At 33.9% G+C, this 17539-nt stretch overlaps 1 protein-coding gene and 1 pseudogene across 8 annotated transcripts in view; both read right to left on the bottom strand.

Moving 5' to 3' along the window:
* Positions 1-17539, bottom strand: part of ROBO1 (roundabout guidance receptor 1) — a 1115129-nt gene that overhangs the window by 138186 nt on the left and 959404 nt on the right. For all 8 annotated transcript variants that reach the window (XM_019750008.3, XM_074333370.2, XM_074333356.2 and 5 more), the window contains one exon: positions 549-706. In XM_019750008.3, coding sequence (XP_019605567.1) covers positions 549-706 — 158 coding nt within the window. The remainder of the gene's footprint in view (positions 1-548; positions 707-17539) is intronic.
* Positions 16509-17106, bottom strand: LOC109457247 (PRELI domain containing protein 3B pseudogene; annotated as a pseudogene).

Below are 17539 nucleotides of genomic sequence, written 5' to 3'. Positions count from 1 at the left end.
AGCAGCAATTTGAAATCTAATAATCAAGTGACACAATTTTATTCTGGAACGAGGAAATCCATCATTAACCATCATTCAGAATCAGATTTTATTTTTCAGGACACAACACTAAACTCTATAGAACAGAAAAGCAATTCAAACAGTAGAAAGAGAAAAAAATCCTTCAGTGACTTAGGAGGCCTTCTGGAAACATATTACTGACTTTTTTCTTTTATATATATAATTTTTACTGCTATACATGGAAATGTGATACACCCTGAGTTACAATAATTAAGTTACACAAAAGTGTTAATTTTAAGACATTAACATAGAAATTATAGTTTTCTTTTCCTAATCTCCAAACTAAGCAACATGAATTTCCTCACTTATTTTCATGTCAACATGGGGAGAATTAAAATATCTTTAATTTAAAAAAAAAATTAAAAGAGGGAGCTAAGGCAAACCCCATATGTATATTTTTTAAGAAAAGTCCCTTTTTTCTCTTTCTTTGGTGGAGATATAAACAGTTAGATCTATAAATGTTCCCCACTGCTGAATTAAATACTCACAGTTATTCTTTCATCTTTATCATCCAGTGGAGAGCCATCTTTCTTCCATGAAATGGTGGGTTCAGGATGGCCTCGTGGAGGCTGGCATTCCATCACTGCAGGCTCTCCCACGGCCACCATGACATCGGAAGGGTTTTGTCTGAAGTCATCCCGCAGTACTGCAGCAACGAGATTAAATCATTACACTCAAGAGTGATATATACAGTCCTGATCACTGAAATTCAACAAAAGAGACATTGATTATAATAAACTACTCCTAATAGCTATCTACATGCATCTTGGAAAATCTATATCTACTTACGCACATATGCAATTTAATAAAGATATCTGACCTTACACAACAGGCATAATTTGATATTCTTTTCAAGCCAGTGGGCAAGAGTGTTTTGCTGCTTCATGCCTTCACAGCAAGCATTCGGCTTATCTTTAACTTGCTTTTCTTCTCTGCAAGCTGCCTACATTTTCTCATCCATGTGCTCAGGAACAGAACCTTTTATTTACATGACACATTGGGATGAAGCTTTCTATTATTAAATCCATTACATACACATGCAAACCAAAATATTAAAAGCAAAAATAAATACACTTCCAAACATTCATTCAATTGAGATAGTTGAGATATTTCAAACTAGTGTATAAGGATATACAATCAGTATAATTTAAATATGCTCATTATAAATACTTTGGATAAGTTTGCAAAGTGACTGTATTCAAAATACTGTGCTTATTCCATTATCACTGAGTAAGAGACAGTGTTAGAAGGCTCCAGTGACAATCACAGCCCTGCTACCAACAACGTCACTTTGCGTGTTCTGTATTTTTTGGTTTGGGTTTGTTTTTTTTTGTTTTTTTGCGGGGGTGGGGGGTAAATATTATTTAATTTAATCCTAAAACCTATTCAGGGTGACATATATTATTAACCCCATTTATATTATTAACTGTGTATTTTAGAGGAGAGGAGAAAACAATTTATTACTATAATCTCAACTGGATACTAATGTAATATTAGTATACTGTAAAATAAGCAGCATTACTCACTTTGTATCTGTTGGAATAAAATGTGGAAAATAAAACAAGTATGTATTTCAAAAATAGTTCATGCCGTAAAATTGTCCTCTGTACCTTGTTAACATCAAGAAATCATGAACTATTTGCCACCACTTAGTCTTAAATCATAACTCTGTCATTTACTAGATAGGTAATCTTGAACAGAACCTCTCTTTCACTACTTACAAAGGCTTCGATAAAAGTCTAAAAATGTTAGTTATCTTTCTCTCACTTTGTTATCCCCCTGTGTACAATAAAACGTGAACAATTTTAGCAATCTAATTTAAGATGGTACTTAAAATGTTTGTTGATATGTTAAGTGCATAGATTTGCAGTGATAACTATTATTTATCTTTTACAGTCTATTGAATTGAATGTTTGAGGCTACAGATTTGTACTGAAATGAATGTCTTTCCATTCCAATGGCATGTAAAAATACTCTCATGTATGAAGTATAACAATGTAAAAAAACTTATGCTCAAACTGTGCCTGCAAACGTCACTGAAATTTTGGTTTCAAAACCTCGAACAAGCTTAGAGCTTTACAAAATCCAGTCTTTTTCTCTTCTAATTCTCTACTTTTCCTTCCTTTATACTAAGTATGTACTCACATCTGAGTAAGCCTTAACATACACTCAAACAAAACAATTTTTAAATCTGCATATTGAGACAACTTGGTTACAACTCTGACTACATAAACATTTGGAAAACAGTACTTCAAAGAGAAGATTTAGGACCTCGTCTTTGGAAAGAAAAGAAAGAAGAGAAAAGGAAGTATACTTGCACCACACTGGTCTAACTTCAGTGCTGAACACTATTTATTAATAAAATACGTAGACACAAAGGTAAACCTTGCTGAACTGCTGTTACTACATAAAAAAAAAAAAAAAAAAGAGTATGAAGACCTTCACTGGTTATAAACTTATATTACTATTAGGTATTACAAATATACCACAAATAAAATGAAAGGTTTACAGAAAAAGCAAATAATTGAGCTTAACAGTGTGTGCCTTTACTAGATCACCTTATTAATCTAAGATAACATCTCTGAAAAATTTTAACGCCCTTGAGAAATGCAAAAGTAAAATGTGTTTCAAATAAAAATAAATAATTTGCACAATTTTTCTACTTGGTGAGCTTAAAACCAAAGGTAAAACTATATCTAATTTACAAATTGAGATTGTATCTCAAATAAACCAATGGCTAATAAAATGTCTTTCATAATATCAAAGGTCTAAGTCAGATAAATCAAAATTTCTTTTCGATTTACTATGTCATTTGAGTTTTTCAGTCTATAATGAAAAGCTAACAAATGTAATCCATTAAAGATTGTTGCTGAGATAACGCTCATGTAATTATTTTTGCAGCTGTAAAGCATAAAACTCTACTATTGCCTATGGCTACAGGCAACCCTGCATAGTTATGAATTTAAGATTTTTTTTCTTTTCTATGAAAGCAACTTTTCTTCCTTATACTTGTCCTGAACATTTCCCTTTGGGTAAAGTATGTGTCACATTAGCAAACAGTATGAATTTTTAGTTAAATTATCCAATTTTCTTAATTCATGTATATATTTAAGTGATTAAAAACTGAATTCAAATGATTGGCAGCATCTTGGCAGAAAAACCTATGGTATCCATATGTATTCTCAAATATGGATCCTTTAAAACAAAAACAAAAACAAAAAACTCTTCTTCTCTAGCATCCCTAATAATCAAAGTATATAATTTGATAGTATGAAACAGTATGAATTGTGTGAAATTCTAAAATCTGTAACTAAGTTTTGAAAAGATTTAATATTAATTTGAAAAAAGCAAACAACATAATATTGGTAAAACCACAGATTGTTCTAATATTACATTTCTTCCATATTCATGTAATTGTTTCATGTTTACAGGTTGGCATATGTCATTTGGCTCAACTGTTTCGCAACGTTTTTCATTCTGTTAAATGAGGAAAAGCATAAGCTCACTAAATCTTTTAATCTCCTGGAAGGTTTTATCTAAAAAGTGTTAACTAAAATTTATCCCTTAAAACAAAATATATAATATTTGTCTTCCTGAAAAACTAAATATCACTTTTAAAACAATTCTCAGAAACAGTAAACAACTTTTCAGAAAATGATTCTAAAATTCAGTGGTGAATATTTGGATAATGTTGAGAAGATGGGGCAAAGTGAAAAAAGGTGTTACAGAGAAATTGTTCTAACTGTTATGGAGAGTGTAATATTTGTACACTCATTAAGAGCATTGTCAAACATTTCAGAACTAAATAAACATAAAATTATAGAACACGTAGGGTCTTTGACACCATCTAATCCATCCCATGAAATAGAGGCAACTGAGCCCTGAGAAACATTGTCAGTAGCTTATGTTATTTGTCCGGAAGAGACCAGAAGAAATTTCCAATGCAGTGCTCTCCTTTTTTCTTATAAAAACCATGTCACCACTTTACTGCAAAACACAATTCTATCTAACCCATTTTATAACCGATAAATCCACTCCATTATTGCAGACAGCTTGACTTTTGGTGATTGTATATCAGTCCGTGTACTGGAGTACCATAAATACCCGATGGTGGAAAGGCTCAAGTGCTCCTAAAATTAATGTTGTTCCCTAATCATGTGGTGAACATCTGTGAACTGCAATAACTACAATGTCTTTGGTTTCATGAATCACAGAGTCTCAGTGACGTCAGGGGCCTGAGAGATGTGTGATACAAACGTTTTCTTTTAGAAATTAGTAATCTAAGGCTGGGTGTGGGTGTGGCGCACATCACATAAATAATAATGATGCTAATGATAATGTTAGCAACATAATAATAATGGTAGCAATGGCGGACGTTTCCTGAACATTGACTATGTAAAGAACCACGCCAAGTATCTGCTCATTTAGTCCTCATAACAAGGTGATTGATAAAGTGAATTTACGAGGTCAGACAATTAAGTTCACAAACTTGTTGCAATGATGTCACTAACCTTTTTTGACATCAGAGGGATTATTTATTATGAATTTGTACCAGCTGGCCAAACACTTACCCAAGTTTCCTATTTGGAAGTGCTGAAAAGGCTGCGTGAAAAAGTTAGACGACCTGAACTTTTCGCCAACAATTCGTGGCTCTTGCATCAGGACAATGAACCAGCTCACACGGCACTGTCTGTGAGGGAAGTTTTAGCCAGTAAACAAATAACTGTATTGGAACACCCTCCCTACTCACCCGATCTGGTCCCCAATGACTTCTTTCTTTACCCCAATATAAAAGAAATATTGAAAGGACGACATTTTGATGACATTCAGGACATCAAGCGTAATATGACCAAAGATCTGATGACCAGTCCAGAAAAAGAGTTCCAAAATTGCTTGGAAGGGTGGACTACGCGCTGGTGTCGGTGCATAGTTTCCCAATGGGAGTACTTCGAAGGTGACCGTAGTGATATTTGGCAATGAGGTATGTAGCACTTTTTCTAGGATGAGTTCGCGAACTTAATTGTCAGACCTTGTATTTGTTTCACTTCATGAATGAGGAATTTGTAAATGTTTAGCAGGGAGCTACAGCACAGATCTCCGCTCCACCAAGGACCCTTCTCTAGCAACTTGCCCACCTATCTGGTCTTATCTTAATATAACGCTCACAATTCTAAATGCATGATATAATTAATATCTCAGCCTCTTTCCATTCGGAAAGAAGTTCAATGAGAAATTTCCCTTCTGAAAATCAACTGTCTCTCTTTGACTATATTCTTCATTCTTCTGTTTTCTTAGATGGTTCCATGTTTGGAAGAGACCGGTTCAAACTTTCAGGCGCATGTTAAGAATTATGGTTCATCATTCAGATTATGTCTGATGTGCTAACTCTTCTCAATGATTCTGCTTTATTTCAACAACAGAATGACTGAAAAAGCCACACAGTAAATGTTTTAATTAAATATGGGTCTTTTAATTAGAAGTAGGTACTGTGTTTCCCCGAAAATAAGACTTAGCCGGACCATCAGCTCTAATGCATCTTCTGGAGCAAAAATTCATATAAGACCCCATCATATTTACATGAATTCTTTGCTCCAGAAGATGCATTAGAGCAGATGGTCCGGCTAGGTTTTATTTTTGGGGAAACACGGTATCTTGGGAAAAACAGGGGAAGATTATAATGTAGTCCTGGAATTTTTTTTTTCCTACTTAAAAGACTACTTTGTCACTGAAATCTTGCAGCAAATAGTAGTAAACTTTCAACCGTGGAAAGAAAAAAAAAAATCAATGAAATCCTTTAAAACTAAGGTATACTAGAAGAAACAACACATGAGGAAATATATTCTCAAAGACAAAGAAACTTTATAGATGCTCAGTAACAGCGTACCTCTGTTACAATGTACCACTTTCATTGCTTTCAAAATTACTAATAACTAGTCTTTAATTTTGAGTAGAGACTATATTACTCACTTCTAAGATACTTCTAGTTCTCGATCTTAATGCCCACTTACATGCTGACATAAATAAACGTTATCTAATTTCAAAATAGCTACTGTTCTTTCATTCAACACATCTGTATGGAGTACATACTTTGTGCCTAGAATCTATGATATAACTTCGGTGTTTTCCTTGTAGTGAAGTTTATATAAATGCTGATGTCTGTTAAGAAACTACATTAATCTTCATCTTGTCAAAAATGGCAATAAAATAGGGTTTTATTGCAGTTATTTTATATTAAGACAGATGTTTTGGGAGTTAGATATAAAAGTTTATCATAAAGGCTTTTATAACTATTTGCATTGTAACTTGTAAGCTCACAGAATCACCCAGAAGACCAAAGTGCTACCTGGGGTACAAATGTGTTCAAAATTCTTTAATATTTCTTAAGATAAAATAATACTTTCAAACTTTTAAAAATATTCCAATGAAAAGGATGAATGTACAGAAAGATACCTGAACCTGCTGAAGAGAAAAATTAAAATGATGACATGTAAAATAGTATTTCATAAGGTATTATCCATCTATACCATCATCTTCTAAAGCTAAGGAATGTGATTTTTTAAATGATAAATGCAAATATCAATTCTATATAAAGTTATGATTTAATCATGACTGTTTCCTAAAAATACATATTTACTTTTTAAAATGACACTGAATATATCTATGAATGCTCTTCAATAATTATGTCATTTTTTACTTATGTTTTTTATAGCATGCAACTTTATTTTTAAGCCTTAAAATATGCTGTGGTTAAGATCTTGGAAGAAAATACGCTGGTAAAAGCACTTATTTTCTTAACTACTAGACCTTTGAAGGTTTTACAAACCTCTTATTCACTACCCTTGGAAAGCAGTTTCTTTTTTTTCTTTTTTTCAAAAAATTATACATTTTGAAAAGTGATATAGTATCGATAAATGTCAAACATCACTCAACCTGAGTGGATAAAGAATGTTACAGAGGGAGAAGCTATTACTAGAATAAAAGTAATTAATAACAATGTATTTGTTTGTTTCTTAAAGTAATATATGATGGAGGAGTAAACTTATGTAAACACAGTCTCAAGCCTGTGTTTTGTGAGGCTGCAGCAATGGGGATACTCCATTCCTGGTTTTTTAATGGTTAGAATTACTTTCAGATTGGGTCCTAGCTTAAAAAACATTCCCATTTTGTCATTTTGCAGAAACATGGGACACCATGACAGCATTTTCTATGAAAAGCCCTCATGACAATCTGCAGTCAATGTTTCGTGGTTTCATTGCTTCACTTCAGGAGTCAACAACATTACAAGGTATTCCCCAGTATTTATTACAACAACATTAAGTCATGGAGACAAAGGGAAGGTATGTTTGGCATACTAGATTTAAGTTAAAATCTGTAATGTATTCCAGAAAAAGGTGTGCACCAATAAGTACCGACATCTATATAGTTAATATTCAGCAGACTTGAAGTCTGGGAGATCATTAAAAAAAATGTACTGACTAAGTAAGTCAAGTTGCTAAAATCACATGTTCTAACTTAAAGATGTCAGTAGCTTACTAGATGTTTGCATTTTACACACTTCAAACTGAACTATAATTTAATTTAAAATGCAACATTTATAAAACACCATTTTATAAAGTATTATTGGTAAATATATTTACCTAGGAATCAAAAACCAGAAGTCACAAATTTCAGAATCACCACACACACACTTCAACTATGCTGTGATTTTAATAGCTATATTCACAATGACTCAGTTATTTCCATACAAAACAGGGGGTTTTACACTGCATCTTGCTAGGGTTATTATAAAGACTAATTATTTAGTGTTTGTACAGGACTTGCCATTTATATGAGGCATTACATCTGCAAAGAAGTATTACTCTTAGTCACTATGTAAGGGATTGCCAAATTTCTCAGCTGCCAGTACAAACGAAAAGGACAAAGAATGCCATTGATGAGGGTTTCCAAGTGCCAGAGCGAAAGTCATACTCAGGAGTAGCCTGGCAGTGTTAAAAAAACACAGACAGATGAGGCTATCTGAGCTATGGGACCCTGCCTGGGCATGTGGTCTTTCTTTTATAAAATCTAACTTTCTATTTTGTGCCTGGCACGGAGAGAGTCCTGGATCAAAGGAATGTCCTTGTGTATTTATGGTCTGGCTCTTTGTATTCAAATATCAGCCTCACGAAAACAGGGAATTTGTCTTTATTACTCTCTGTATCTAGTGTTGAGAATAACGCCCAGGACATGGTAGGCTTTCAGTCAATGTTTATAATATGCCCTCTGTGTGCTGGGTATCATATATGAAAGAGGACTAAAATCTATGCTCATGGTGCTCAAGGTATAGGAGAGTACACAGACAATATTCAAATAAACACACATGTAAATGTACAACTATCATTGTGATGATACGTGCCATGAAGGAAATGGATAGAATGCTGTGTGAGAAACTATCGAAGAACATAATTTAGGTTGTTGGTGAGGGAATACTGAGGAAGTAGCAGTTAAGCTGAAGTCTGGACCATAAGTAAAACTTATCATAGAAGCATACATTGGAGGCAGAGGACATAACCCAGGTTGATGAGAAAACTCAGCACAGTACATGAACTCGAAAAGACTGGGACCCTGTGTAGTGGGACAGGTTGACAGCAGTGTAACAGGAGGTAGGCAGGTAAGGTAGGAGCCAGAGTTGCTGATAAAGGGTCACCTTTTATTTTAATTCCCCTGGGAAGCCACTTCAGTGGCTTTTAAACACAGCAGCCTCACGATGGAATTATCATAGTTAAATATTCATGATGTCTGTTCTGTGAATGAAATGGAGAGGGACATAAGAATTGGAGGTGGAGAGTCCAAATAGAAGACTATAGCAGTAATTAAAGAGAACATGATGGTTTTATATTATTCTGACGACACTGGATTTAGTGAAAAGGGAGACAGAGTAGAGGGATTTGGTGAAAAGGGAGACAGTAGAGGTGTACATTGGATGTAAAAATCAAAATGACTTCTTGAGCGGTTGAATTGATGGAGAGAAAGATATCAACAATGATACTCAGATTTTTTATTTAAGTAACTGAGCATGCCACTTTTAAGGTGCAGGAGGATAGATATAGAATACGCAAATAAATCTTCCCATGAGGAAGAGTAGGAAAACTATATATGTGGCATAATTTGAGAGTATAGAGATAATATGAAATCTATTTTGTGGATATTATTTCATATCTTTTTTAACTGACTAAAAAGCTGGAACAAAACTAATGTATTTTGATTATATATATACACACACACATATATATATATATATATATATATATAATATATACATATATACAAACATGATGATATATATGACCACTAATAACTGATACGACATCCACATTTAGCGGCAAACTACAATAAAAACTCACTCAGTCATTCTGTTCTGAGAATAAAAACAACTCAGAACATTATAGGTCATTTTTCAGGACTGCGATAGATTAACTTACTATTTAAGTATAAGAGAATCAATGGCATATTAAATATTATTACATAATTAGAATAATCAGAGAGTTCACATTCTCAAAAGTTTACAAACTGTCTAAAGCATAATAAAGTTTCCCTAGAAAAATGCTGACTCGCCAAACTCCTAAGGATTTATCTGCAATTCACTAATTTATTCCTTCAATAAAAGCACTAGGTTCTGTGTTTGGAGGTGGTGGCTAATAAGATACACAAGACATAGATCTTTGCTTTTAAAGCACTTATTTGAAGTGGGTTTTTTGGTTTTTGTTTGTTTTTTTTTGGCTCTCTCTTTTTTTTCCTTTTGTCACATAATGCTTTCAATTGAAATTTTAGACACAAATTTAATATGCAAAACAGATAAAGAGATTACTTCACTTCCCGATCTGGGACTAGCCTGCAGAAGAATTCAGGTGTAGTGTTAAGCTGACAAACTTAGATGTTGAATAAATTTCGCTAGCACCTATAGCTATATATTGTATGCAGTTAGTAAGTGAAAAATGTGGGAATGGGGCCTGAATTCAGGTGGATACCAAAGTCTGCATTTTTAGTACTAAACTCTATTGGCCCTTGAGGAGACAGATACACAGACTTGAGTGTCTCCTTGGTGGTGTGTAAGAGAACTCCACTTTGGTGCCATTTTAAAATACATTCAGCTTTCATTGTCACATTGAAATGAATTGTGGAGGAGCTCTTCATTTGTTGCATTAAAAATAATGCCTTAAGGGGCGGCCGGTTAGCTCAGTTGGTTAGAGCGTGGTGCTGTTAACAACAAGGTCCCCGGTTCGATCCCCGCATGGGCCAATGTGAGCTGCACCCTCCACAACTACGGAGATTGAAACAACAACATGACTTGGAGCTGATGGGTCCTGGAAAAACACACTTAAAATAATAAAAGCTTTAAAAAATAATTAAAAGGCCTATACTACTATAGCTTTTAAAATCATAACTTTATATAATCTAAGTATTACATTATATAAACACTCCCACGTCAAGGGTTAAAAGGACTCAAGGTGGTCCATTGAGTTACCAGACATAGTAAGGCTAGATCTTGAGATAACTGTTTTCATGAAGGCATATATTTTAAAGTGCCTAAGAAAAAAACTAGAATGTTTTCTAATTAAAATGTTTGCTGGGAAACAAAGGTGGTTGTAAAAAACAAACAAACAAACAAAGAACCAGGTGTTTTTCTACTCTCCCAAGCCCAAGATGCCAGCAGCTAACCAGGAGAAAGGTTAAAAAGAGTTTTCACATTTTATGGGGAGTCTAATGGTAACAGTTTCAAGGGAGAAAAATCCTTACAGTTTAAAATGATCTCATTAAAACCTCCCCAGTAATTGGGAAGAGTCAGAGAAAATAGCTATCGGATTAAAACAAAACAAAACAAACAAAAAACGATCTATTCTCACTAATGTATCTTTGCACAACATAATTAAGATTGCCAATTATAACATTCCCACCACTCAAAAGGAATATTTAAGAGATAGAGAAAAAAAGAAGTCTAAATAGCACAGAGAAACATCAACCAAACAAAGGGTCTTTAATTGGTGACAATCGGCCCTAAATCACTGTTACTATTCCCCAACCTAACTTTCAGATCTGTTCATTTCTTTTATCTTCCCCTATCACAGGCTGTCTGAGGCTTCAAGATAATAATGCCAAGTATTTAACAGAGTTTTCGGTCTCAAAGGAACATCATGCAATGGTGTATCTGTGCGAGCTGCCTTTTCCTAACAAACTACAGACAGCCCTTGGGAGAGGTGTCAGCCTTCAGCTCTTTGGCAGACAAAGTTTAAGACCTCCTCTGCTGATAACTGCAGTCATGCTAGTAACAAGCCCTGACTAAAGGTAGGAGGGATTAAATTAATAGAAAAGCAAATCACTGTATAACTCTTATTAACAATGCTATCTTTACCAGTAACACTGTTTTATACAATTTAAAATTTATGACTCCTCCAGGAGTACTAGAAGCAAAAGAAAAAAATATGGAATGTGGAAAAGCAATACAAACAAATGTTTTATCAAAATATACATATTGACTGCTGAATCGTTGCTAAGTGTTATTTGTGTGTGTTCCTATTTTTACATTAGATAACGGAAATGGAAACTGTTTAGAATGCAGGCCGAGTCTTTGCCACCAAAAGCACATCTTCCACAGATCTATCTACACCTGAACCTCACTGGACATTTCAGATAAATTTACTATACGCAAAACACCTTCAGTCATCAATGCAGGAGGCTGATACCTGTCCTGCAGGGCTAGAACCAGCCAGTGAGACACTGATGAGAATCTCTGGCCCAAGTTGCCTCCCAAAAATTCTAGTTCAGAGCAGTTAAAAATACTTCATAATTATTTTTTTAAATTATAACTTCTAGAGATTAAGAAACCATTCATGTGTTGTTGGCTACTGTACCTGAGAAGGCCTAATTCACGGGTCCTCACAAACCCTTTACTAGTTAGTGTTCCTTCCAATAATACGAAAGACCACGCACTCTTTTCTTACCTCAAAACTGATATTTAAAATTTATGTGATCGTAAAATTTAAAATTTCTGCCATATCATAAACATCAAATTCAAACTAAAGCTGTTTTGCCTCTTTTAAGTGCATCTGATGAATGAAGACCACCATTAAATGGATGCCCACCACGGTCTATTTAAATATATGTACACAATTTTAAGTTGTAAATTTTATTATTCATTTTCTCTTTGAAGTTGTATTTCCATTCCCATCCCACCCAATTTTATCCTCATTCAATCTGCTTTTATGCTTGTAAGGCTTCTTGTTGTTGTTTGCTGATCAAGCTATCCGGTGCTCAGCTTTGAAATAAGGAACTGTGGAACTGCTCTAATGTTTGCTGCCCTGGAGGTTTTCACACCTCTGCAGGAGCACCACAGACATATTCTGGATATCTGAACACTTTCATTTCTAAAGCGAAAGAAGGTCAAATAAAAAAGAGGCACAAATACACAGCGAGGACATTTTCAGGCACATCAGCTTTAGGAATGACACACAGGGAAAGTGAGAATCTGGAAATGCAGAACAACCATGCCCCATCCACCTTGGAAAGCTACAGGTATTCTGGTTGGAAGACCACTGCCCTAAATAAAGCCCCCACTACCACTAATCAAAGTTATCAGCTTTGAAGAAGTGAGCAGCTCATCTCTGTTACAATCAGCGCCACTACCTAAAGGCCCAGCAGGTACAGGACCTCATAAATGAACGTCAATTAACTTCCGTAAACAAAATATTAGTTAAATTTCATAAATTTGAGCTGATGTCTCTGTGCTGTATATTGTTGGTTGCAAAATTTAAGGAAAAAACAACCTAAGCCAAATATAATTGTTAATTTTATTGAGTTCAGTAAATTATCTAAGGCCCAGTAGATTATAAAGTACAATCGTAAAGGATGAATAGTCAAAACAATCAAATCAGCAAAAGCTTAGTCTACTGGGTGAGGAGGGCCAAATGCTTTCTCTGGAGATTTTAAGACCTCTGCTTATAATGAAGAACAAATGGTTCCTGGGACCAGGTTAGCTACCCAGTTTTTGAAAATACCCTACAACCAACTAAAGAACTATAAACCCATTAGCAACTTCAAGGAACTCAAATAAATACAAAGAAACCTCTGAGTTTCTCTACAAGGCTGGCAACCTTTGGATTACTTTTCTTCTTTAACAGACCCCAGTTGGACCTGTAACATTTCTTGTAAATTAAACAAATGTATAAGGTTTTGTTTTTCCACAAGGAGCAGCTGGAACTCCTACTTTTTTGACTATTTTTCAATCTTTTTATTTTCTAAGTGCTGAAACTTGTTAACTATTTTTATTGAACCAAGTAGTTTATAACCAGTTAATAAAATCTCTGATTATAATAAAACATTTTTCTGTATTTAAGATACATTGATAAACACGTTTAATAAATATTTGCTAGGCTCCTTGACACATATATAATACAAGTTCCCTGTCCATATCAACATTTCATTAACTAAGAGTTGTAATAAAAACTAAACAAACAATGACAAGTTGAGCTATCGATTTTTAATAATATATACTCAATCAGCTGTTAGAGGCCGTACAAAAATTGGTTATTCATAGTATACAAGCTTCTAAGTTGCAAATCATGACAATTCAGTTTGACAAAAGAAGGCATACATGGTGATAATATAATTTAAGTCTCACTAAAATCAATACTATGACTTCCTATAGACAAAAATAAACATTTTTCACATTGTAAAATTCAGGACTTTTAAAGTAAACTTGATGCTAAGTTAATTTGGTGCTTCTATCTTTAATCATGTGTATTCCATTTCAAAGAGTTTAATTCCATTAAAAATCTACATAATTGAAATTCACATTTATTTTCAAATGGGGATATTTATCAATAACAATGCAAGGTTCCCTTTTTCTGTTAAAGAAATTATAAAACCTTGTTTTCCCCCTAGGTCTAAATATGCGTTTTTCACTCTTTCAACAGGAATCTTTAGGTAAGTAGATAAAGGGCCCGATTTAATATTTTTAATTTGACAATGACCTATGATTTAATAGAAATGAAGTTATGAACTTACAGACATAATGAAACAATCCCATAGTCTTACTGAGCAAAAGTTGAGTCAAATAAAAGATTATTTATTAAACAGAAAAAGCATGGCAAAATATCAAATGCCCCATTTGACCTAAATACCAAAAGGCAGGAAATAATGAAATTACAAACACATTATTGCTCCAACTCTCAATCATGTTTCTATTTACTATTTGTTTTTGTTTGGTTAACCATTTTAAATACACTGTTTCAAAAGAGAATTTTATGTAAACATATGATAATTTGGGATACTTATCATTTAATGTAAGGATGTCATGAAACAAATGCTGTGGCAGCATTTCTTAGTCACGTATTTCTCACAGTGATTTTTCTCTTTTGTCTTCTCCGAAAAAATAAAAAGTAATGACCGACATTTCATATAGGAAAAAAATCAACTATGTTTAATTTTTCTGATTGGAAGTATAACATTTTAAGATTACTAACTGGATTGTCCTTACCAATCAAATTATTCATGCTGTTTATATACTTAAATAATGAAAATAACACTATTTCTCTTTGCTTAGAAACAAAAGAATCAAAGGAAAGGCATTTAAAAGCATCACAACCAGTGAAGACAAAACCACACCAGTAATTACACAATGTTCTAGAATTTGAAGAGATCACAGACATATTGAAATAGGCAATGAAATATGGAAGATGAAATAAGCACCATACCATACGATAAGTGACACAAGAAACGTGTATTTTACTCCCAAACACTATAAATAATTGACAGCTCCTAGCTCTATAATTAATTGATTCAAGTAATACTTGCAAGAAAGATAATACCACATTTCTAACAAGGATAAAAGCTGGCTATAAGTCAAGATAGTGAATTAAAATAGCCTACACAGTATGACATGGCCATATAAATTCAGTCTTAGTAGCAACATAACAAGTAAACAATAGTAAAAATATAATAAAAAAACAAATTAGTAAATGAATTTCTAGTATTTGTTTCTTTTTTTGGTACTCTTACTGGCTAGAAAATTAACTACTAAAAAAATTTGTAGCAAATACATTAGGCCTTCTGCACTTTGAATCTGTTCTTAATATTTTAATCCATGAACACTGCCTCCAATATAAGTAATGTGATACTTTATCATCTTTACCATCAAAAAGAAACTCATACCTTAATCTTTCTTTCAGATTATAATCAAAATTGAAATATGTTTTGAAGCAACTAAGTTTTAGATAACTACATTCACATATGTTCATCGTGAAGTGTCACATATGCCTACAAAGACACTAAGAAATAACAGTACTCTCTCTTTCTCCATTAACACCGTGTCACTGATCTCCCACCTTTTTATTTATTAATCTTTTGTTTTATTTCAATAAACAAACACTTGAGTTCTACTATGTGTGAGACCTTGAAAAACTAAGTCTCTGTCTATGATTCAGCTAATATGTAAGACTTTACTCCACAAGACCTCAGCAGGCGACCATCTGTCCCTTCCACAGTCCTTTTCAGCTCCTACTGGATTGCATACCTGCAACCCCATTTCCCACTTCTTACCTTAGCCCTCAACAATGGGAAGTCAGTACAGAAAGGAATTTAAAGCCCATGTAGACAGTGTGAGCAGTTTAATTAGTTAAGGTTCATATGTAAAATACATGTTTTATAGGATAGAGGTGTAAGAGGTGATTATGTTTTAAAGGATTTAATTTTAATTAGAAGCTGCAACTGGAAGCCGTATTTCGGATATAGATTTTCTTTCTCCTGTTTTTCTCTCTCTTTAGAAAAATCTTCATTTTTTTTATTGAATATATGTGACATGCAACATTGTATATATAAATTTAAGGTCTACAACCTGTCCCTTCGATAGATTTATATATTGTAATATGATGGACATTGTAGTGATATTTATCACATTACATAATTACAGTACAATATTGTTGTCTATATTCATTATATTATACATTAGATCACTATGGCTTATTTATTACTCATTGCAAGTTTGGACCCTTAAACATCTGCTTTATGTCCCCACAACCTCCAAGCCCTGGCAACTTACCATTTTACTCTCTGCTTCATGAGATTGTCTTTTTTTAGATTCCACATATAAGTGATACCATACAGTACTTGTCTTTCTCTGACTTGTCTCATTTAGCATAATGTGCTTAAGGTCCGTCCATTTTGTCACAAATGGATGTGGATTTTTAATTTTAATTTTAAATGATCCCTTTTATTTAGAAATCCTGAACTTCTTTGCTTTCATTAAAAAAACAAACAAACAAACAACAACAACAACAAAACAAACCACATGGCTTTTCAGCTTATTACCTAAAAACAAAAAAAATCTATCTACAATATAGTTACAGCTTTTACATAACAAATATATTGCCAACTAATAGATACCCAGTGTACTGGGTGTTATGTGCAAACTATTATCATTGTTTCTCTACAAATGCTGCTGCTGCCATTGGTGTCCTTATGTCCTCTCTTATCAAATCCGTCAATTCTTTAATCTCAGCATTTAATGTATGTATTATTACCCATTCCATTGCTTCTCGGCCTTTATTAGCATTGGAGGATATAATACTTGCCATCAGTCCTTCGAGATAACTACTAAGACTGACTCCTTTCACAGTGATTATGGCTTCTTCAGTCAAAACAGGTTTCTTCTGTGTCCTGAGGATGTGGTGTGTTATGTAAGTCTCTCATCTGCTGAAACCATATTTGTAAATGAAATATTGGTGAATTTAGGTTCCATTGTTTTCTATACAGGATTAACTACAGAATGCTTATGCACATATGTTTTGGTTCTTGGGGTACCAATAAGAGATTAATTTCACAATGGAAGGCTCCACTCTGTGCTAAGAAGTCTAGGGCTGTGCAACTTTCCAGAAGGATCTCTACGTCTGTCCAATACATCAACTTCAACCTCACTTGGATTCACAAGGTTTGGGTATTTCTGTAGCTGTTGGTAGCTGTTGTAACAATTTCCCAGGGGCGATCAAAGAAATGCTCCAAAGTCCAGGTGTTCATGGAACCAATGTCCTGTGCGATATCACGGTGGCACAAGCAGGCAAAGTGGCCACACTTGCCCCTGCCCCCACCCCTAGCCAACCAGCTACATGGGCAGCATGCACGTGCTGTTGGGCCTGCCAGGAACATGTGGATTTTCAAGAGACAACTCACTTAAAAGCACAGGAGCATTTTAAAAAGATTTTCAGTTTAATTAAGCAGAGAAGAATATAGTGATATGTTGTTCTCAAGTTTTATATTTTGGAGGCATGAGAGCGGTAAATGACAGACAGCCTAATCTATAGTCTATGATCTCATTTTACATGTTTTTTAAAACAATAATAGAATGTTTTAGTTAAAAGGGACTTAAAGATCTTTTCAGGCCAAGCCTACTTCATTTTTCACATGGAAAATCTGACTTCAGCAAGGTTAAGTAATTTGTTTAATGCTATAA

The sequence above is a fragment of the Rhinolophus sinicus genome, chromosome 17, assembly GCF_057876585.1.
Source record: "Rhinolophus sinicus isolate RSI-liver-muscle chromosome 17, RSI-T2T, whole genome shotgun sequence".
NCBI lineage: Eukaryota > Metazoa > Chordata > Mammalia > Chiroptera > Rhinolophidae > Rhinolophus > Rhinolophus sinicus.
Note: the sequence above shows the minus strand (reverse complement) of the source record. Positions and strands in the feature narration are given on the sequence as shown.